The 22192-nt window shown below is 56.4% G+C and overlaps 1 protein-coding gene and 1 long non-coding RNA gene across 3 annotated transcripts; one reads left to right on the forward strand and one right to left on the reverse strand.

Moving 5' to 3' along the window:
* Window positions 1–741: 741 nt before the first annotated feature.
* LOC113212515 (acetylcholine receptor subunit beta-like 2) lies at window positions 742–21794 on the forward strand. 2 transcript variants are annotated; one of them, XM_026431241.2, is made up of 13 exons: window positions 742–1006; window positions 1231–1385; window positions 1475–1519; window positions 1811–1920; window positions 2010–2190; window positions 2299–2482; window positions 2584–2711; window positions 2803–2978; window positions 3066–3227; window positions 9302–9393; window positions 11363–11440; window positions 15811–15923; window positions 20766–21794. In XM_026431241.2, exons 1-13 carry the CDS (start codon window positions 898–900, stop codon window positions 20994–20996), a joined length of 1764 nt encoding a protein of 587 aa, XP_026287026.1. In that variant the 5' UTR covers window positions 742–897; the 3' UTR covers window positions 20997–21794. The 2 variants fall into 2 exon arrangements, with proteins under 2 accessions (XP_026287026.1, XP_026287027.1); XM_026431242.2 differs by lacking the exon at window positions 11363–11440 and having other exon boundaries at window positions 743–1006.
* LOC127750163 (uncharacterized) lies at window positions 1770–2133 on the reverse strand. The gene is made up of 2 exons (XR_008011548.1): window positions 1988–2133; window positions 1770–1909 (listed from the first exon to the last, which is right to left on the reverse strand). It is a non-coding gene; the product is annotated as an uncharacterized LOC127750163 (long non-coding RNA).
* Window positions 21795–22192: the final 398 nt, after the last annotated feature.

Consider the following 22192-nt stretch of genomic DNA (forward strand, 5'->3'; position numbering starts at 1 on the left):
CTTGGGGAGGGGGGGATGAACCCCAACCAATATTTGAACAACCTTTACATTTTGCTACTTTGCGGGGGGTTGCAATACCTACTAAGTAGGTTTTACCCGGTTTTACCGCGTTTCTCTAGCGCGTCTCTCCGAGTGGCAGGAGGCCAAGGCGCCTGCCAGATACCGGCCCGTCGCGCACCGCTGCACCGCGGGCGTGCCTACCTCGCAGGCGCTCCCCGTCGCGCACGGCCCCGCCGCTTCTGCGGGAGCTTCACACTCGGCTTCGGCTTCTCGCTCTGCACCGTCACCATCGTCTCTCTGTTCGCAGAAGCGACGCTCGCCAGACGTGCTCGAGACCATCGGCGACGCCCTCGGCGGCATCGCCGACACGGTGGGCTCGATGGCGAAGACGGTCGGCGTAGACCTGCCCTTCGGGTCGACGTCAAGCGAGGAGTCAACAGCCGGAGCTGACGAACAGAACGGCCAGCGGCACGACGGCATGGCCAACGGGCCTAGCATCCTGGAAGCGCTCGGCTGAGGTCCTTTTGTTTTGTTTTCTGCAATAAAACAACCTGACTTGTGTGTGTGTACTCTTTCTCCACGGCCCCTTGTCCCGCGCCATGACAGAGGCGCCCTCTCTCGGGGGGTGGCGGCGGCGAGGGCGCGCGCTAGTTGGCGTGCCCCCCGCTGCGGCCCGGAGCGCTGCGCGCGGCGCTATCGACCCGCCACCGCCTTCCTCGCGGTCCAGGCGCAGCCTCCGCGAGCAGCAGCAGCTGCACCCGCCCGACCCGCCCTGGCCCTGGCCGTCTGCCATTTGTTTACATCGGGCTATTCACCTGACGAGCAGGTACCCGGGGTTGCTGGGGGCGCTACTCGCGGGGGAGGTGGGCGCTGGACGCCATGTGAAGCCCAGTGGCCATGGCCCCGTCTCCGTCTGCGAGCAAGATGACGTTCAGGAGGAGACTCAAATTATGCGCCAGGCTGGCGCTCCTAGCCTTCGTCTTCTCCGTCGCCCGACCACCGAGCGGTGAGTTTTGCCTCCTAGAGGATAGATTAGATTGAAACGGATTTGCTAGACAAGCCTCCAACCCTTCCTGGGGCTTGTCCACATGACTCCCCAAACTGTGGGCCGACCGTGCAGCACTGGAGCGTGCATGGTTATGCAGCACTACAAGTGTTGCCAACCTCTGCCGTGGGCCACATTTTGCTATGTCACCACTTCTGTTCTGACGATTGCCCGCGCTTTTGCAGTGGATGGCATGAAGCAGATTGAGGCCAACCCCGACGCCAAGCGACTCTACGACGATCTGCTCAGCCACTACAACAGACTCATCAGGCCCGTGGTCAACAACACCGAGACCCTCACCGTCCACCTAGGGCTTAGGCTATCGCAGCTCATCGAAGTGGTGAGTACAATTTTCGCACGTTTATTTTTGTAAATATATGATGACTAAATGATAGTTGATGAATTGAAATCGCGGATTTTTCTCCACAGAATATGAAAAATCAAGTCATGACAACCAACCTTTGGGTCGAACAGGTAAGCCAATAGAATAGTTTGGCACCCACAAAACCCTTCTGTATTTTGATGTGAATCAACATACGTAATTTTATGCAGCCATAAGTTTGCACACTGTTCATGCATGTTTGAATTGTACTTAACCATACTCGTTTTGTACACAGTTATGCATATAATTCTGTTTAATCTCATGGCTGTTTAAAATATAGTATGTTATTGCACAACCAAATGTATAAGGACTTAGCGTTCATACAAGTAGGTTATCACTTACATATTCAAGTGCAATAATCAAACATTTGATCCTTGAAACAGAAATGGGTCGATTACAAACTACGGTGGAACCCAGACCATTATGGAGGAGTTGAAGAACTGTACGTGCCATCTGAACACATCTGGCTCCCCGACATAGTCCTGTACAACAAGTAGGTTGCTGTATTTCTGATTAGCTTCAAATACATCACGGTTCCTCGCGATGCACTTGTCACTCACTTCTCTCTCCATTTCTCCAAAGCGCCGACGGAAACTACGAGGTGACGCTCATGACCAAGGCAACCGTCAAGTACACCGGCGAGGTGTACTGGAAGCCACCCGCCATCTACAAGTCGTCGTGCAAGATAAACGTGCTCTATTTCCCTTTCGATGAGCAGAGCTGCGACATGAAGTTCGGGTCCTGGACCTACAATGGATTCCAGGTGAAAAAAAAATCACGACTCGACTCGGCTAACTACTCTGTCAATCTTCGGTTCTGTTTGTTGGTGGTCGTGAAGATTAACCAGTACGTATCTCTGCTTGATCCCCAGGTTGACCTGAAGCACATCGATCAGGACACGGGCAGCAACCTGGTGCACAACGGCATCAACCTCAAGGAGTTCTACCTGTCGGTGGAGTGGGACATCCTGGACGCGCCCGCGCGCCGCAACGAGGAGTACGAGCCGTCGACCTGCTGCGCCAACAACGACACCACCTGCTGCGTGCCTTTCTCAGGTACCTCATCATCCGCAGGGACCCGGAACCACACCACAGAGGGGTTGCGGCTGCTGTTCAAAATGCTGATTAACGGGTTTTTTGTTTGGTCTATGTTCCAGACATCACATTCAACTTGACGCTTCGGCGCAAGACCCTGTTCTACACCATCAACCTGATCGTGCCCTGCGTGGGCATCACCTTCCTTACCGTCCTCGTCTTCTACCTTCCCTCCGCGTCTGGCGAAAAGGTACACGTCGAGTCGAGCACTATCTCTGCTCCGCCACCGTCGAGCCTCGCGCTAGCAAACCCACTGACCCGTTTTCCACGACTTATCGCAGGTGTCGCTGTGTATCTCCATCCTGCTCTCGCTCACTGTGTTCTTCCTGCTGCTCGCCGAGATTATCCCGCCCACCTCGCTCGCCGTGCCGCTGCTCGGCAAGTACCTGCTCTTCACCATGATCCTCGTCACGCTCTCCATCTTCGTGACCGTGTGCGTGCTGAACGTGCACTTCAGGTCGGTTGACATCTATGCGTTTATATGGAGGAAGGGGTTACACTTTCCTCTCCGTTCCTGTGGCTTGTACGGATTCTCTCTGCCCAGGTCGCCGTCGACGCACCGCATGTCGCCGTGGGTGCAGCGCGTGTTCCTGGACGTGATGCCCCGCTTCCTGCTCATGCGGCGGCCGCCCTACTCGTCCCGCGAGCCGTTCATCGAGGACCAGTACGCGGACAACGGCTACACCAACGAGATGGACTGCTTCAGGTGAGCCGGGACCGGACGAACCCCCGGGCTTAAAGTCTTCCATGCTGAAAAAACGACTCTCGACCAAGGAGATGATTTGGATGGTAAACTTGAGAGCTTCGTTTGCGTTTTCCAGTCTGGTTCCTGCAGTCGCCCTTTCCTTTAAGCCTCTGTGTACCTCCTGCTGGAATAGCGGAGAGGAGGGGTTGGGAAATAGGGGTGGGGCAAAGAGGGGTAGGGGTGGGGGGTGGTCGCGAGGGAACTGGTGGTGGTGGGGAACCTTCGTTTGCGGACACGCTGATTGCCGCCCTTTGGGGACGCAGCGCCACGCGGCGGTTCTGTCAAGCAAACACGCGCCGTACCTGGAGAGAGGGAGAGATAGAGAGGGGTGGGGGGAGGGACGTGGGGGGACTTGGAGGGACCTGGAGGGACCTGGAAGGACCTGGAAGGACCTGGAGGGACCTGGAGAGACCTGAGGAGAACTGGGGGTACCTGGGGGGCCCGCTGAGGGGGTGCAGATAGGCCGGGGAACATGAAATAGCTAGATAGAAAATGGAGAGGATTTGGGGAACGGGGTAGAGAACGAGAGGAATAGCCAGGAAACTAGAGGCGAATAGGTGTTAGGAATAAGAGGGACAGATATTAGAACCGAATAAAAGTTGTTGGGCGGGAAGCAACCAAGAAAAAGCGACGGACTAAAATGAACGATCAGGAAAGGGAGAGAGAGGGAGGGGGGCTGCATGTATGATGTGTGACGAGCGGGCAGAGCCCGGCCCGGCAAAGCCCTGCGGAAGGTATACAAACTGTTGGGTTATCGGAAACGAGGCCTAATATTCAGACGTATTCAAGCGAAATGGGAAACGCCCCGCCTCCTCGCCTTTCTCTCCCCCGCTTCCCTTTTCCCTCCCGCTCTTTCTTTTTTTATTTCACTTCTATCCATCCATATCTACATGGCCCGGGCCGGCGGCGCGGTCAGGCGTTTGTCCCCAATAATGTGTCATTGATGTCGGAGTGAAAAACGGGGAGCCCCCGGGCCGGGGTGGGACGCGTGGGCCGGGTTCGGAGGCGGGGGTGAGGGACAACATGGCAATGCGATCGTGGCGGGCGTACCGCTTGGAGTGCGGCATCGATAAAATCAATAAACCAGGGGGCTCAAACGCGGCGATATGTTGAGCAGGCCAATTCGCCGCACGCTGTCACAAATTCCGTATACACTACCAAAAGCGTAGAAAATGTAAAAATTAATAAGGCTTTGCGGGAAGGTATTTCGACAACAAACGTGTCCCCTGCCTGAAAAAAGGACCAACGATCGATGTGACATAGTGACGATGTTGATCGAAACCGACACCTCACCAACTGTGGAGATGCGGGTGACCAAGAGCTGCTGTTTGACACTGTGTCCCTTGTGATACCCATTGTGCAAACACACCCGCACGCGGCCGGCCGCGGCGGGGCGGGGTGGGGCGGGCCCCGCAGGGGGGCTGACAGAGCAAACAAGTTGCTCAGGGACAAATCCCCGGCAGGCCAGGTTTGGTCAGTACACCGTATCACTAGAGAGGGCGGGCGGACGCGGATCGGAACCGGATGGGGACGTTTGTTGGCCATCGGTCAGTGTTTGTAGACTGCGCCCACCAGAGTCTGCCTATATGTGAGAATGTGTGTGTGTGTGTGTGTGAGAGTGAGAAAGGGAGAGAGAGAGCTTGTGTATGTGAGGGCGGGCAGCCTGCTAAGCTGGGTTTGTCTTTGCTGAAGGGCGGGCCCAGGTTGGCGTTCAGCCAAAAATAATGTGGATGACAATGTGTCGTATTGGGTGGGACCTTCCTCTTTTGCCCACCCGGCTTCCCCGACTCTTTTACCTCCCTCCCGGCCTTTCTGCCCCTTTCTTCATATTCTCGCCACCCTTAAACACGCTCTGGTCGTTTCGCATTTTAGGGATGAAAACACAAGGGTGGCTCGCTCCAACCGCGACACAATAAAAATAAATAAAATAAACGTTGTTTTGTTTTGTTGTACCGCCGTAGCAACAATACATGCGTGGATGAGCGGACTGCTCAGCACACTCAGCAGCCAGAGCGCCCCGCCCCGCCCCGAGCCCCGTGCCCCCGCGGCCCCCGCTGGGAGGGGGTGGCGCCGCGTGGCGGTGGACCTGGCCGTCTGCCAGGACGAGTCGGACGCGGCCGGAGCGCGAGCTGCTCCGAAGGGGGAGCCAGAGGGGAGCCGAGGGCGGGAGCGAGCAAGGGAGCGAGGGAGAGGACGGGAGAGAGGGGGAGCGACGCTGTCGAACCGAATGGTATCAAGGGGGCCCTGACATGTGTAACGGGCGCCAAAAAACTTTTTCATCAGCATCCGCTCCTCTTACCCCTTCCGAAAAAAAGACAATAACAAATAAAACCCAATGAAAACAATTTCTTATTCAAGTAATGACTACATCTGCCACAGACAGAGCTTGTTCAAGTTGGGTTGCATGCTATTCCAGTCAGAGTAGGTTTCAAATTTATCTTCAACGAGGTCTTAAGACTGCTAGCTGTCTCATTTGAGGCGTCACTCAAGTTGACCTTGTTCCCACTGTATCCGAAAGGACTGTGCTTCGGTCGGTCAAACCAAGCACGTTTAAGGTCGTCTGATAAATTATTGTCACGTTGGCCTTCACTCTCGAGTTAGCAAAAGTGGGAACCACCTCCACTTGCCACTTTCTCATAGCATACCGACCGCTGATGTCGTCAGATTAGCCGGTTGCTTTCTCCCTGATCTGAGACTCTCGCTTTCAAATACCCCGCAATGCCCCATTTGACGCCCGTTCCTGCCGGAGGCGCGCGCACCGGTGGTGTCCGCGCGGCGCGCCTCGAGTTTGCCGAGATAAATTAATATCGCGGTGTTTGGGAAGGTGCGGCGGACAAGGGGGAGCAGGGCGGCCGCGGTGGACGTCCTGCACCAGGTTTGTATTTGCTTTTGAATAGCGCGCGCGCGCGCGCGTTCTCCTCGCTATCGCATAATTAGATCTTCCCTTCTTTGTTTTTGCACGAGGAATATAAGCGTTATCCCTCCACCGCGCCTGAAAATGACTCCCATTCTGGCGCGGGGTCATCGCCTGCTCCGCGCGGTTTGAAAAGCCCGCCGCACCCGCGAGCCCCCCTCCCCTTCTCCACCTTTTATATTCTTGCCGCGCTGATCCTCCTTATGCCCCGTGCGGTAATTCGCATCTCCTTGCTTATTTGCTGCCGTGTTAAAGAGAAGATAAAATAAACCACTCAAAAAAAATAAAAAAAAAATAAGAGAAAGGCAAATATTGTACCCAACGTGGAATCAGAGGCAGAGGAGCAACTAGAGCAGCAAACTAAAGGGCAGCAATCCGAAGCGACAAGGGTCCTCCAGCCAATAGGCTTCTCCGCGCGCCTTCCGCCGTATGCACCCCCGATGTAAAGCACCGCGCGGCGGCGGCAGCAGCAGTAGCAAAACAACAACATCACCAATAACAACAACAACAACATAAACAAGAAGAGGAAACGGGTATAAAAATCTTTCCCGTCACACAAAAATGCCGCTCGCAGTAAAAAGAGATGTGTGTATGATTATGACGACGCTTGTTGTTGCGCATAAAAGCGACCGACAGTAAAAAAATAAAAGTAAAATAAAGAGGACAATAATAATACGCCCAGTATGTAGCTGCCGCTGGTCGGGCCGGGCGGCTCGTATTATTCAACGCAAAACCGTGCTGACCAAATGGTTGATAAGTGCTGCCTGCAGCAGCATGACCACGCCAGCTCTGCGCTTTACGCTGCTGGCACAGGGACAGCCGTAACCATGGCCGAGACACTCTTCTTGTGACCTCCCCCCGCGCCTCCCCCTCTCAGAACGCACACAGACACACACTCACACACGCACAAGCACTCTCGTACCCGCGTCGCCTAAAGAGTTTTCATCTCGATATGAAGGTGGTCGACTCGATGGACTGCTCTGCTACTGTTCCAGTTTGAATGGGCGGGGGTGATAACAGAGCTCCAGGACGGCATTGCCTTGAATTTACGACGCGAGCGCTTTCACCCCTTTTTTTATTCATTCGGTAGAAGGGTGTCCCGGCCGCCCTCTGATAAACGGCATATTGCTGTTTGAGGGAGACTACAGGGGGAGGGGGGCGTGTTGTGTTGACATGGCGTCCTGACCCAGCCGGGTGGGCCGCGCGCGCACTACGCCCCGCCCCGCCCCGCCCCGCCAAGCTGCGCCGATATCATGGACTATAAAACAAGCGGCGGAACCAGACTGTCGAGCTGGTGAGCGCCGCCGCGGTGCTCCCTGCCTGGGTGTCTCGACGCAGGCAGACCTGTCCCTCCCCGACCCGATATATCCCACCCTTTTTCTCTCTTTCGCCTCCATTGGAGTCTCCAATGAGACTCCAATGAGACTCACCTGTCCCGCCCCGCCACTCACAGCCGGTGGCACTCTCTTGGCCCCGCCCTGCCCCGCCCCGCCCTGCCAGGCCAGGCCTGGACCTAACCTTGATTGCTGGGACTAATACCTGTCACGGCCTAAACGACCTGGGACCAGCATGGCCAGGCCATGGCACGCCCGGGAACGCCCTTGAATTGATTCGGGGTCCTGGCTCACCCCACCCCACCCGCGGACCGGCCCGCCGCGCCCTGCCGCACCCGGACTAGGGCGCCCGGACAGTCGTCTTATTGCAGCGCCTGTCGTGGCGTATCCAGTAGACTTCATCAGCTGAGCGAAGCGAAGCCTAAGTAGCAGAGCCCTCGTCCGTCCCGTCCCCACAAGGTAACGACGTTCGAATTACGTCGGAGGAAATGCGATTGCGAGTAACATAGACATTTGGATGCCGACGTGAGGAGCATGGCACCATTTCCCTCAAGTGGACGAGATTTCTGACGGCGACCAAACGACAGTCAGACCGTCGTCACAATTCCTATTGTTTTTTTCCACCCCCACCCCAATTAGAGCTCGACTGCTTGTCCACGTGCGAGTTGCTCGCACAGGTTCCACATCGTTTGTTTGCTCGTTTTCGTTTTGTTCTAGTAGATACATCTTAAGTCTTTTGTCCCATTTCACTCGGCTAACACGTACCTGATGACGCACTGGGCCATTTTTTATGCATGTTCGTCTCCTCTCGTTTTAGTGCGGGGGGTAGTAAAATGGCGTGGTGGCAGGGCGGGGCGGGGCGAGCTGCTGCGGTGGTGGGTCTCCGCCCCCGTCGGAATGCCCGGCTGGGCTGACATGTGCCCCGGGCAGGGGGCTGGCTGGTCGGGCCCTTTGTGAGAGGCGCGGTGCGGCCGGGCCGAGGGGCGGGCCGTGGGGGCGGGCCGTCAGCAGCCGGGGGGCGGCTATGTCACCAGGGGCGGCGGGGGGCGCGGGAGGCAGCAGGGCTAACAGGCTCGCCCCCGCGCCGCCCCCGCTGGCGCTGGCTCGCGCGGACGGATGGCTGGCAGACACTATAAATTTCCGTGTGCATTGGGTCCCGGCCCCTGGCCCGGCCGAGCCCGGCGCGGCCCTGGAGGGGGGCTCCGGGCGGGGCTCACAATACGCCCCGCAGCGCCACGCGACGTCCGTCACCCTGACCGTCCCCCCCCCCCTCAGGCCTCTCACTACATTAGCGGGCGCACAATCAACTGCCGGTAGTGGCGCCCTCTCGCTGTCCAATGAACCGTGCGCGCGCTGCCCCCGCCACGCCCTGCCACGCCACGCTACGCCACGCCGCTCAGCGCAAATGGACCCCTTTGATTAGATTTCGCCGGCAGGCGGCTCGATTAAATTTCGTGGCCTTCGCGCCGCCCCCGCCGCCTCAGCCGCCCCCGTCACCCCCGCCGCCCCCACCGCTCCCGCCGCCGCCTGCTCCACAACGTGTGACCGCTCCGAGTCCCTCCTCGGTTGTACTCAAGAAGATGGCAACCGCCCGGCGCCCGGCGCCTCCCAAACTGCAGCTGCGCGGACAATTTTCGCACTCGGAGTTTCGCGAGCGAGCAGCGCGAGGTGGTGGTTTGGGTATAAGGGTTGGGTGTCGGGGGCAGGGAGTGAGATTCGCGCTCTGCCAAAAACTTTCCGCACTAAATCCGTTGTCTTTTTTTTTTTTGGCTCTTTCTCTTTCGCAGGGACAGCGTGAGCGACCCGTTCTCGCCGGACTTCAAATCCTCGGGCTTCGAGTCCGGGACTGGCTTACTGCAGCAGCAGCCGCACTCCGCGGGTGAGTACACACGGCGCACTCGCGCTGCCGACCTCTCAGGCTGTCTCCTCGACAGGTACGCGCGCCCGGCCCGGAGCTCAAGACCGTCCCATTTCACGTCGCATTTCTGTAAAATTTTATTACACATTCCACAACTGTTAAAAGGCATTTTTTTTTCTTTTGCAAACAACTATTTTTTTTTACACAAGCAGCCTGATGGTGGGGTAGCCCCCGCCCGCCCCCCGTGCGGATGTGCGGCTCGGGGTGGCTGGGCGGCCCGCCCCGCCGGGCGGAGTGAAGCTCCTCGAGCTGGAGGACGCGCGCCCCAACTCCTCCAGCACGGGTTCGCTTTCAACGTCAGATCGGAGAGACGACGTTAAAGCACAAGTAGCTCGCCTCTTTCGCCTTAAGTCGGAAGCCTGGAAGGAAGTAAGGGCTGAATTTAGGCCAATCCCCTTCCCCGGATCTACCGAGGACGTGGAAAAAACATGATCAAGTACTAAAAAACCGTCACAAATACGAAATTTTGACTAACAGCCAAGCTGTCTAAAAACAGAGCAAACATTTAGTACATTTCATTTGAGGTAGTCATATTATTTATGTTAGGCCACCCAGTAAGTACGTTTGTCCTTTGCCGTTACGAACCTGTCAAGACGTTCAGCGTTCAGTTTTTTCCCAGTTTTTAAAATGTTTTATTGAAGTCTAGTTAAGTTACATTTGGGCTTTACAGCGTATTCAAGCCTTCATAGCGCCCGCTGGGTAGGCAACATCTCGTTTGTAGTGCATGCGTGTACTGCGGGACGGCCCACCCTGCATTTCGCAGGCGCTGACGCCGAGCTCCCGCAAATTGTCAAATAAGAAATCAGAGAAAAAAACACGAACGCACTTTCTGGAAGATCTCGCGTTTCGCGCGTTATTTTCAACAGTACCTACTACTCTCAGTGCTTTTCTCGCTCGACGATTGTGGCGTCGGCAATGGCCTGGTAGTAACAAGCCCTTGTTGACACAAGTCCGGCCCCTCTCCCGCACCTTGAGCATATCGCCGGGGTCATAACCGACGCTCATTGCGATGTTCTCTCGCGCGAGCAGACCCCGCTCCAGGTTTTTACGATCCTGCCCGTGATTTTCATCACGAAAAGGAAAATGATTTTGGTTTTATGGCTCGTAACTTTAATCGCTTTAATCGCACCTTCTCTGCCGTCGCTGTATTTCTCGGCCGACGTTGTGTAAACTCTTTGTGCGCGATAGTGGCGCGTTTGAATGATGGCCCATAAAGAGGTTATGCACAACTAGGAGCCCGACCCCCCCCCCTCCTTTGCGCTTGTTTGTTTTGAACTGTCAAGCACTGCACTAATTTCTTTCCTTTGTATACCGTGCCAATGAGCCCATTGATGGCAATCGTTCCCAATCCAAATCAGATAGTTTTTAGAAAACAAATAGTGAGTTCGTGATGACGCTGTATTTAAAAACCTCAAGAAACTTTCTCAAACAATAAATTATTGTGGTGTTGTGATATAAAGTGTGTTTTTTTTTACCGCTCACGATTTGTTGTCCAACGACGACCACCGAGAGGGAGATCCCTCCTGAGGAAAGTGTACCGTATTTGTCTTAAAATGCGCTATAGTGTTACGGGATTGCTTACTCGATAGAGCTACATAGGCCATAGCGCTTTATGGGCGAAAGAAGTAGGCAAACCCACAGCTCTGCATTGCATTCAAAGACACATGGTACGTGTTATGTTAGTGCGATGGTCACCCTAGTTTTGTGTCATAATTCCATCATATTAAACAGTATTATGCTATAACAGTATCCCATTACGCGGGATGTTTTTGCTGTTATTCCGCCATTATTTCCGTTGCTGTCAGTAAAGTTTTTAGGCATCCGATATCCCTCTCGGTGACAACTCTTACGTGTTAAAATAAGTTACCATAACCGCAGGTTTTTCAGGGCTGTCTCCGGAGGTTGTGACGTGGTGAGTGTTGCTTTGCAGGCTACAGCCCCGTGCTGGATAGGTGCGGCGGCGGAGGAGAGCCGTGGGACCACCACCCCGACCTCAGCCCTTTCACAGGTACCCGGCACCCACCGAGGTGCCAACCGTATCGAGGATTTTCTTTTATTTCCTGGAAACTTATCATTATTTAGCCTTAACGGCCTCTTACCCTTTTGGTTCTGTTGTTATCTAAATTTAAGTCGTATGTTAGCTTGATTTTTTCCCTTTCTGGTCAGAAAATAAAATGTGCTTGAGAGCTTGTCATAAGTATCTGACCAGAGGCCAGTGCTTCCATGTGCGATTCATCCTTCGATCTTATGTGTCCGTGGGCACTTTATAGACGGTAGATAATCTTCTTGCTGCGTGTAGCTTGCACATATCGAGCGTCTGATTATTGTGACGCCCCTCACTTTCTGAGGGCATTCTGCTTCAAATTTGCCAATTTATTGGTCGAATGGGTGCGTTAGACACATTACTGTTAGTGTAGCTGGCGTAACTACTGAAGTGGGCTGGCCTCTGCCTGGCAGAGCCGGCGACAGTGGCATAATTTGTGTACTTATGGCATCTCTTTTGCACCTTATTCGTCTTCTAACGTCCTCTTCCTCGCACTTACTGCCCTCTGGCGTCTGCCTCGCCTCCGTCGGTCGACATTTCTATCTGGCACCGTATGGCACGCATCCTTCACGCCGTTGTCACTCGCATACGAAACCTGACAACACCGTGAAGTTCTTTGCTCCTATTTTGTTTTTGTTTTTACGTCTTTCACCACCTCAGCATCTGTATTATTTTTATACATCTTCATTGTACTTGTACAGAATGGATATTGCACCTTTCATATTTTGCATAATTTTCATATTGTATTTTAGCTCACCATTTTTTTTTAACTGTACGGTACGCCTGTCTCTCTCTCTTTATCTGTGTAAATTGTTGCGTCTATTCGATGGACAGTACCTCGCTGTTGCCTAGCCGTTGACATTTTCTCTTTACTGTCATCTTTTTGTAGTGTTCTCGTCAGACTTGGCGGAGGAGTTGCTGTTTCTGCTCATGTGCATGTTTCTTTTTTTTTTGTTTTTGTTTTTTTGCGTCCATGTAAGTCAGAATAATGTTGTTAATTACGAGAACGGCATACACAAAATTGGGTTGATTTTGAGATTTTCGCGGAGATATCTTTTTAAATGAATACGCTGCATACACGTTTTTCCATGATACGCTGTCCCCTTTTCAGTGCCTTTGTGACGACGGCACTAGTAAAAAGGTACTAGAAGTAGTGAAGTAGTACCGTGAAAGACATCAAGTCTGACTGCAAGTAGCCCTTTCCGGACCGTATTCGCTGGACCGTTTACGCTTTTGATCTGGTGGAAGGGTAGCTTAAAGTGGTGGGGGCCTGGAAAGTCCTGGTATCTCCCGCACGCCTGGCGTCACTAATGTGGAAGGGCGCTAGCCCAGCCCAACCCTCTCCTGGCCTGGCCCCCGCAGCAGGCAGGGTCGGGGGAAAGAGAGACTGAAGGTAGTTTAGAAAACAGGTCCCAAAGTGATCTAAAATTGGCCCCAAAGCCATACCTCCTCAAAGTCATCATTGTGAAGAGCAGCCCCAAGTATCAGAATGTGCACAAAAGTGCACGTCACAAGTCGACTACTAAAAGATTCTCACAATCAATCGAGTGCACCTGCACCTGTTCAGAAAGCATCGTAATAACGGGCATTTCATTCGTCGTCGTTGTAGGGGCAGTTTTTCCTCTTTATTCCGTCTTTCAAATGAGCAGAAGTGTACCTCCCGCACTGACCTTGTTTCCATCTTCCTGCGCAGCGCTCGTGTGGCGCTCGCGTGGCGCAGCGCATAGGATGTCCCTGTGATCTCAGGCGGATGCCCCCATGCAGCGTGCAGCGTGACTTAGGTGCTCCCTCCTCCCCTCCCCCTCCGTCCCCCGGCTCGCCTCGGGTTCCAGGGCCGTTCACATATCTTTGCCCCCCTCCGGACACCCGCGGCGCTCGGTCCCGCGCCCGACATCATCGTAGCACCGAGACGCGAGGGAACTGATGATGATCAAAATTCACAGCTGTATTTTTTCGCAAGGTTATTTTCACATGTAATCACTAAACGAAAGACGGGGATGCAGATTGACCGTACGCCAGTTGATGTGCACATTGCGGCCCTGCTAACTGTTGGTGCCTCGCGCCTACCCTCCAGCCCCCCCTGGCCCAGCGCCCCTCCCCTGTTTCTTGCCCCGCCTGCGGCGGCCCGGAGCGCGCGCGTGTGCGCAAGTGTTTAAGCCCCATTGCCTTTGTGCAAGGCCCTGTTCCTCATACCGGAAATGGAGAAGGAAGCGGGAGAGGGGGGGGGGCGAGGAGGGAAGGGGAGGAGAGGGGTAGCGTGAGAGAGGAAATTCGGGCGCGCGCTGCTCCACGAGGGTGTGCTTGAGGAGCACTCTCTCGCCACCCCCTCCACCTCGCGTCCTCCAAATGTCTCGCTACGGTGGATTAATAATTTATTTCAACTGTGTAGTGGTGTCACGGCATCCTTCTTGCCCCCCTCTCCCTCTCTATCCCTCTCTCTCATATCCCTCTTCCCCCCTCCCCCAGCCACCTCGACCCCTCCCGTTCAACACCTCCGCCGTTCCGACCCCCTTATCTGGTTCCAATCTCGCTGCTCCGTTCCTTTTGAATGGCCCCTACTTTGCATTCCCCATTTTGGCGGGTCCTGGCGGGTCCTGGCGCGCGCGGCGCAGAGCGGCCCGTCCGCCTTGTCGACAATGTCATTTTTCTCGTCATGCGGTAGACCTCGCCTCCTTCCTTCCGCCTGCCTGCCGCGCCTGCCCCGGCGGGCCACCCCGCCCTGCGCTCCACCCCCGCCCTCCTGCTCTCATTGGCCTACACTGCACTTTGTTTTATTCAAATACATTTTCCCCGGCGTGCAGTGACGTCCCGCGGGACGGGGACCGAGACGTGACGAGACCCCCTAGTCTCCATTACTCCCTCCTATCCCCCCGACCCCCAGTTTCCCCCCATTTCTCTCCCGATCTCTTTCCTGCTCCCCGCGCTCTCCCCTCCCCTCACTCCCCCCCCCTCTTGTCCCCCTCCGCATTCGTTACTGCGCCCACTTTTCTCTGTCCCCTTTCCTCTCCCGGTAGCTCTCGCACCGTCGCTCGCGTTGCTCGCCCTCCTCTTTGGTCTGCTTTCACAATAACCTCGTCCTACGACCCACCTTTCTCCCGGTCCGCCGATTTGTTTAACACTGACCCTTTCACCCGCTCTCCGCTCCTATCACATACCCCACATCCTAGAATGGCTAAACATGAGAAACAACATAACATTGGTACGCTTGTCGAAAAGTAGTACTTTGTGCTTGGGTTGTAATTCCGGTCGACGCCTAAAAAGTTTCCCGAGGGGTTCCGTGGGCTAGATTTGGAACATATTATTGTGAGGGAATCCAAGAGATTATCTTGAGATGTGACTGTTTCATGATTACGGATGACCATAGATTTTTACGTTTTTCCTGACAAGGATTACCGGTAGATTGCAATTGGTATCCGACGGTATCCGAAAGAATTCCACTTATTTCCTTTATTCTGAACGCCCCATTACACTCAAATTGGACACCCACCTCTCGGCTTTTCCACCCACTGATTGGCAATCGCGCCCTTGAAAGTGTGTAACACACTGCGTGTTGTCACGCTCTTGTAAGTGTGTAACGCACTGCGTGTTGTCACGCTCTTGTCAGTGTGTAACGCACTGCGTGTTGTCAGGCTCTTGTAAGTGTGTAACGCAGTGCGTGTTGTCACGCTGCGCCCGGGCCGGCCGCGCCTGGGCGCCACAGGCCACAGCGCAGCACGTCGGCGACCAATTCCACTTCCCGCAAGTCCCATTTCCCCGACCGTCGACACTCCTTTAAATCTCTCTCTGGGGGAGCGGGATACGGGAAGGGGGGAGGTGGGGAGGAGGGACGCAGAAGCAAGGAGGAACGGACGGCCAAGACAAAGATGGAAATAAAGAGGGGGGGATGAGCGAGAATAGAATTGTTATAAGGAGGGAGGGAGATAAGAGACGGCGATGCTGGGGTGGGCTAACGAAAGGCGACACTCGAGGGACTAGGTTCGCGGCGAGTGCGTTTAGAATAACGTGAGAAGTACTGAGCTCCAGAGGGCCTATCAAGGCCAGAGCGCGTCGCGGAGCCTGGCGGAGCCTTTAGGGGCAAAAACTTTTGTGAATGAGAGGGGCTTGCAGCCGCAACATCGGCATGGCACTCCATGTTGATGCGTCGTCAAAGTAATATCTGCTTTTTGCATAAAAACAAGGAGAAACCGGATATACTGCTCAAGGAAAACATTCTCAGTTGTTTTTGCTATTTTTCCAAAGAAACTCAAAATATTTTCCGTCTAGCTGCGGCAACCTTGTTACGGCTGCCCCCCTAAGTTTCCACCTGCCTCACGACACTCTTGCCCATGTTGCAGTCACAGACTCGGACAACATCCTCCCCCGCACCATGTCGCCGGACCTGCTGTCAGCGCTGCAGGGCGTCAGCTTCATCGCGCAGCACATCAAGGACGCCGACAAGGACAACGAGGTGAGCTTTCCCGTTCTTGATCCTTGTCCTGGCCTGCAGAACGTTCACCCCACCCCACCCAACGCGCCAGTGTTTTGTTGAAATCGAGGTGAGGATGGGATGGGGAGGGCTTTAAAAGTGCTCTCTTTACCTGCTCGTCAAGACAGGAAGCAAAAACGAGAACAGTACGGGGGGAGAGAGGGGCACAAGCGGCCAGGAAAATGGAGAGTTAAGCAAGGGGGCGGGCAGGGGAGAGGGCCTTGAGGGCGTAACTGCTTTTTGGACAGGGGAATTTAATTTATCGCTTTTTCCTCGCGCGCGCGCCTTGCTCTACCCCGCCCCGTCGTGGCCCCCGGCGCTTTGGGACATGCACCAGTATCCATTCCCCTCCCCAACCTCACCCCCGACCACTACCCCCGCCGATCCCTGCCTACCGTATTTTTTTTATAACACACCCTTTTCTCGGTGACGCCCAGCCCGGCTCGCTGGCTGGAGCCAGGTGCTGGACCAGCAGCACGCTGGCGCTTTGGTTCTGTGGAGACAGCATGCCGGAGGGCTGCTCGGCTGGCTGTATGCCTGAGGGCTGGTCGGTTGCATTCGCAGGGTTGTCCACCCAGCCTGCAGACCACCTGCCCTGTAGCCCGCCTAGCCCGCCTGTAGGCTGCCTGAAGGGCTCCTTCTGTAGGCCTCCTGTAGGCCGGCCGGCTGTGTGTTTCCCCGATAATATTTCATCCGACCATGCAGAAATAGGAGAAGGGCTGCTGTTATTGATGCCATAAGATCGATCATCCCTGACAAAACAGAAGATCGGAGAAAATAATTATTGTAAATACTCTGAGGTGTAATTTTTTAGAAAGGAAAACAACATTGTTGATCTATCAATCCTCTCATTTTCACCCCTTTTACCTTTCCCCTACCTCCTTTACCTTTTCTTTGCGTCGCCGAAAAGTTGATTCGCCCGAAGGCTGTCGGGCAGAGTGGGGCCTCCCACCCATGCGGGGCGACTGCCGTGGCCTGCTTGTTGCTGTCCGAGCGGAAACTACTTCCCCGCGCTCCGGTAACTGATAGGGAGGTGCCCCCGCCGCGGGGCCGGCCGGAGGGCCGGAGGGCAGCTGGGGAGCCTGGGAGAGGAGAGAAGAGGAGACACTTCAGCTCTGCCGGCCCAGAGTTTGTCGCCTCGGAAAGGCCACCTATTTGGGCGGGCGCATCGCTTGCGGCCCCCACTCCACAGCCCTCCAGGGCCCGCCGGGCCGGGCCTCAAATGCTCCCCCATTATCTTCTTCCCTTTTTTCTCCCCTCTCGGCCCGGCAAGCCAAGCCCGGGTCGCTACGCTACGCCCCAGTCTGTCTCCCAAACGGCCGCCGTCGTCGGGTAGCTCTCCCCCCGGGTGGCTCCCAACCTAGGTCCCTATATGGTGACCTCTTGGGTTCCCACTGCATTGGAAAAATCCTCAGATTTTGGGGAAGCGTTCTGAATAATTTTTTTCTCGATAGAACATTCTCATAAGCTGAAGGGGTTTTCCACAAATTATAGAAGATTCTTAGAGTTTTCCATTTTTCTTCAAAACAAGACGTTCATTATAACGTGCTGTAGCTCCCTATGTGGCTCCCACCCTGCCCCTCACTCCGGCCACCACCGTGGCCCTCACTCTGGCCCTCAGCGTGCCCCCCACGGCCAGAGGCCGACCGCCGACACTTCAAACAGAGGCGAGTCCAATGCGGGCCACCGGCTCTGCTGCGCTCTGCTGCGGCCAGGCCGGCTCCGGGCTGGATCGGGATGGGGGTTTGACGGGATCAGTTCGAGTGAGCGGGCGCGCGGGGCGCGGGCTGCAGAGGTTCAAACGCCGCGGGTTCTCCGCTCCCCATCCACATCTCCCCTCGCCTACTGCCACTGCCTCCCACTGGCGCCCTGGCCGCGCCGCCCACACCACAATGCCGGCCTCCACTCTGTTATTTTAGCCGGCCTCTAAGAGCTGGCGCGGCGGGTTTGGCGCGCGGGGGTTAAACTGGAACCCCCCCCCCGCGGCCGATGCCCCGACTGGGGCCCCGGCGGGAGCAAGGGCGCGCTGTGCACCTCCTATCCCGGCGGCAGGCAAGGCGTGGCGGGGCGTGGCGAGGGCAGGATGTCGGAATTGGCTGAAACCTGATTCGGAGGTGGAGGAGGAGGGAGAGGAGGCGCTCACTTCCCAGCACCTCGCCGCGCCTCGGCCCTGCGGGAGGACCCCGTGGGGTCGGCGGGGTGGGGCCAGGACAGGCTGCTGCTGCTGCTGCTGCTGCTGAGGTCGGAAAGGCGCGCCCCCGCCCCTTGGCACCTCCTCTGCTGGCTGCTCCCACGGGTGGACCGCCCCCGCCCGCCCCTCGGCCTGCCCCCCAATCATGGTGTATTCCGACTGAGGGCTCTGGGCTCGGGGCCGGCTGGGGCCCGGGGACTGGGGGGCTGGGGGGCTGAACCATCGCCGAGTGTTGCGCGGGTGGCAGCGTGTGCGCCGGGCGGGCCGGGCCACGGCGTTCAAACAACACTTTTCACGTCATGCCCTCCCCTTCCCCCTCGGCGGGCGCAGAGTGTTCGAAAGAGTAGGGGGTGGGGGTGGGGGCACAGGTCGGTCCGGACCGTCACACACACGGCGCGCGGCCGATTCGCCTGATTTGCATAATACAACCTGGATATGTGTGCCAATATTGGCAAAGTGGCCGCCCCCCGCTCTGCGGGCCTGGCCCTCGTGCTGCTGGTGTGGCCTGGCGCTGGGTGGAGTGGCGTGGGGCGCGCCGGCCCTTCCACATGGACACAGAGAGCAGCGCGGCAGGGCGCCCGCGAAGGAGAGGAACAGAGAAAGAAGAGATAGAAGAGAGAAAGAGCGAGAGCGAGAGAGCGAGATTGTGGGTGGCGAATAAGAGCGCTCTTGTGAGTGTGTGTTTGTGTGTGTGTGTGAGTGTGGGCGCGAGCGAGGGCGCTGCGCTCTGTGCGGGACAGCTTGGGGTCTGCTGCTGCGGCGTGCCGTGACGTGGCCATGGTGTGCGAAGTGAGAGAAGAGGAAAACGGGAGCAAGCAGAGTGAGGAGGAGGGGGTGGGGGGGAGAGAGAGGCACTACCGGGCAGATTACAATGGATTTGATTGGCTTTGGCGCCGAGTGTGTTGGGCGTGGGGCTTTGTGCGGCCAAAGCATTGACACGCCGCGTTATCCTACGAGCCGCAGGGGGGTAGCGGTTACCCCCGCCCCCCTTGTACCCCCACGCGCCCGCCCTGCACCGCACTGCCCTCCCACTGACTCCCCGCCGCCGCATTCGTCCTCGAGCGAGGTCCGCTCCCGTGTGGTCTGCTTCACGGGTGGACATGCTCCTGGTGGCCACATCGTGACGCCCCGCGGGTAGCGCCTGCCGCACCTCCCCGGCTCCGGGCCCGTCGTGCGCCGGAGGTCGGCGGGCGGCCTACTCGCCGCTCGGCAGGCTGACGGCCCGCGGCCAGAAGCGGTGTGAGCGACGTCTGACAAAAATATGCGACGGCGAGCGCTGTGCAATATGCGTTGTGCTGTGCACCGGCCAGATCGCCTGGTTTATCAGTTCTATATAACATCCCTGTCGGCTGATGGGGGCACCTGACCTTGCGCGGCTGGGCACGACATCTGCTCGACCCTCGCCTCGCCCGCCTCGCCCGCCTCGCCCGCCTCGCCCGCCTCGCCCGCCTCGCCCGCCTCGCGCGCGCGCGAACGGCAAAGTGACAGACGCCATCCGATATTTCATTTTCTTTTTTCGTCCGGCTTCGTTATCATTTCACTCACCTGACGTTCTTACGACAGCTGGTCAATCCGCTCCAGTGCGCCCGCTCCGCCCCGGCAGCAGCAGCAGCAGCGCGTCGCCGCTGCCGGCGCTGCTGAGGCTGCTCGCTGGCTCTGGCTGGCAATCGTTTTGCAATATTTCTTGTCCTCCTGGGGCGTCCCGCGCACTCCCCGCCGCGCCGCGCCCCGCCCCGCCCCGCCACGAGGCTCCCTGCTGTCAGGACTGCTTTATTAGATCGCCTGACGGCTCCGATATCACTCCTTGTCACCCGTCCGCCACGCCCCGCCACGCCCCGCCACGCCCCGCCACGCCCCGCCCGGCTGATTGGGCGTTCCCTGCACTACGTTTGCTTTCCGAATTAATCCGCGCCTGTCTGCCGCCTCCCTGCCCTCCTCGCAAGGGGTACCCACACCGCCGCCGCCGGCGCTCCGCGTGCATGTGACCGGGGTTTGCTCGGAGGAGCAGGAGGGCGGCGGGCGGCGCGGTGCCGGCCTCATATATTGGTTCGGGTTTGCGAAAAAGTTGAATCGAATAAGGAATAATCCGGAGTAACCCAGCTACCATGCCGCCGCGCACTCCGGGGGAGGTCGGGCGAGCGGGATTGCGCTGCTGCCGGCGGGCGAACTCATGAGAAGTGCCAAGGATATATAGAACCGTGGCGTGTTTCCTGGAAAGGCTGCGGGGGCGGGGAGATGACATTTTTCATATAATTCCGGCGCTCTTCTTTCGACCTCGCGCAAAAACAGCGGCTGGGGGTGTAAGCCTACACCGGCAGGGCAGCGATGGCGGGCTGGACACCCGCCCACCCTCTCTCCTCTCTTTCTCTCTTTCTATCTTGCGTCATCAAAGAGTAACGAGATGGTGAGAAATCGCGCTCGCCTCAGTAACTAGGACAAAGAACGGGAACGGAAGGCCGCCCCCGAGGCCCAAAACCCTTTTTCCTGTAACATAATATTTTTTGTGGAGAGAAATAGGAGGTGACTAGGACGGTTCGCGGCGGGTCGCATGCTGTAAAAAAAGTGTAAAATTGTTAAAAATTGTTTTCTTTTTGCGAAGAGAGACTCTGAGATGGCCCTCCTTTTTGTCGCAGGTGGTGGAGGACTGGAAGTACATCTCGATGGTGCTGGACCGCCTGTTCCTCATCATCTTCACGCTGGCCTGCGTCGGCGGCACGGTGGGCATCATCTTCCAGGCGCCCTCGCTGTACGACACGCGCATCCCCATCGACGCGCAGCAGTCCAGCATCCCGCTGCGCAAGCACTACTTCCAGGTGCCGGAGGACGCGCCGCGCCCGCCCACCCTGCCGCCCTCCTCGGAGTGAGCCGTCACCCGGCGACCGGGGTTAGCTTACGGACGATCACCGTCGAAGAGTTCAAACTCATCATCATCGTCACTATTATTTGGCGCGGCCAGAGTTTTTGTGGAGCCGAGTCATTTCGGGTTTCGGAAGGAGACGAAAGGGCGCGCGGCGCTCCCGCCTGATGCCGCCCGGGCGTTTTTGTTTGTTTCCGGAGGCGTACGAAAGTAATTTTCCAAGGAGCACAAGGGGCAGAGCAATATTCGTTTTCGAAACTTAAATGTGACTGTGTGCAGGGGGTGGAAGGCTGTTTGTGTCAGTAATGGTAAAGGTCGGGAGAGGGATGAGAGAGGGAGGGGAGGGGGGGAAGAGAGGGGTAGTGTCGAGAGTAATAGTGAGGGGAGAAAAAGAGGATTGAAGAAAGTTAAAAGCATCCGCAAAGTTGAAGTGATAATGAAGGGCGGGGCAGTGTGTGTGTGTGTGTGTGTGAGAGAGAGAGAGAGAGAGAGAGAGAGAGAGAGAGAGAGAAAGGGGGGGGAAGTGTTGGGGAGTGGGAAGTGAGAGGGAAAGTTTGTGATGGTCAGCCCATCATCCCGTTAGCTTGTGCGACGCGTGCCACGAGCTGGAATCTACAGATAACAGCGATAGCGGGGGGCGGGGGGCATGGCGCTCTGCCGAGCCGAGCGCGCTCTGAGCCGAGCCAGCCGAGCCGAGCCGAGCTCAGCTGAGCCGGCGAGCCGTGGTTGATGCAGGCTTGTGCGAACCAGATGCAATGTAGATGAGCCGATTACACAATTTGCGGAAATAAAGAGGGAGTCTTCCTGTTGCGGGTAATTTTTTTTCCTCACTGTTAAAAAAATCGATTGTAATTTTACAAATTTTGTTGGCAACTTTTTACGCAATTCAATGTTTGTAAAATTACAAACTAAATCACTTGTAAAAAAAATTGCAAACGTGTTTTGAAATTTCACAATCTGCGATCTGAAAATTTAAAACGTTAATGCGAATTTTCAAAACATCAAGGTTTATAAGATTAAAATAATTTGCCATGAACATGGAGTTGGTGGACCGCAGACGGTCTAGGAATCAGCTCATTGGGCTGAAGAAGTGCCAGTTACCTTTGAAGGTAAAGTCACAGCAAAAATACGGGAGCGCTTCACAGGCGCCCCCTACTGAACGAGTGCGAACGGCGCCGTACCTAACTAAGGAGAGGTAGCGGG

Source organism: Frankliniella occidentalis, unplaced genomic scaffold, assembly GCF_000697945.3.
Source record: "Frankliniella occidentalis isolate FOCC.00 unplaced genomic scaffold, Focc_3.1 Scaffold145, whole genome shotgun sequence".
Classification (NCBI taxonomy): domain Eukaryota; kingdom Metazoa; phylum Arthropoda; class Insecta; order Thysanoptera; family Thripidae; genus Frankliniella; species Frankliniella occidentalis.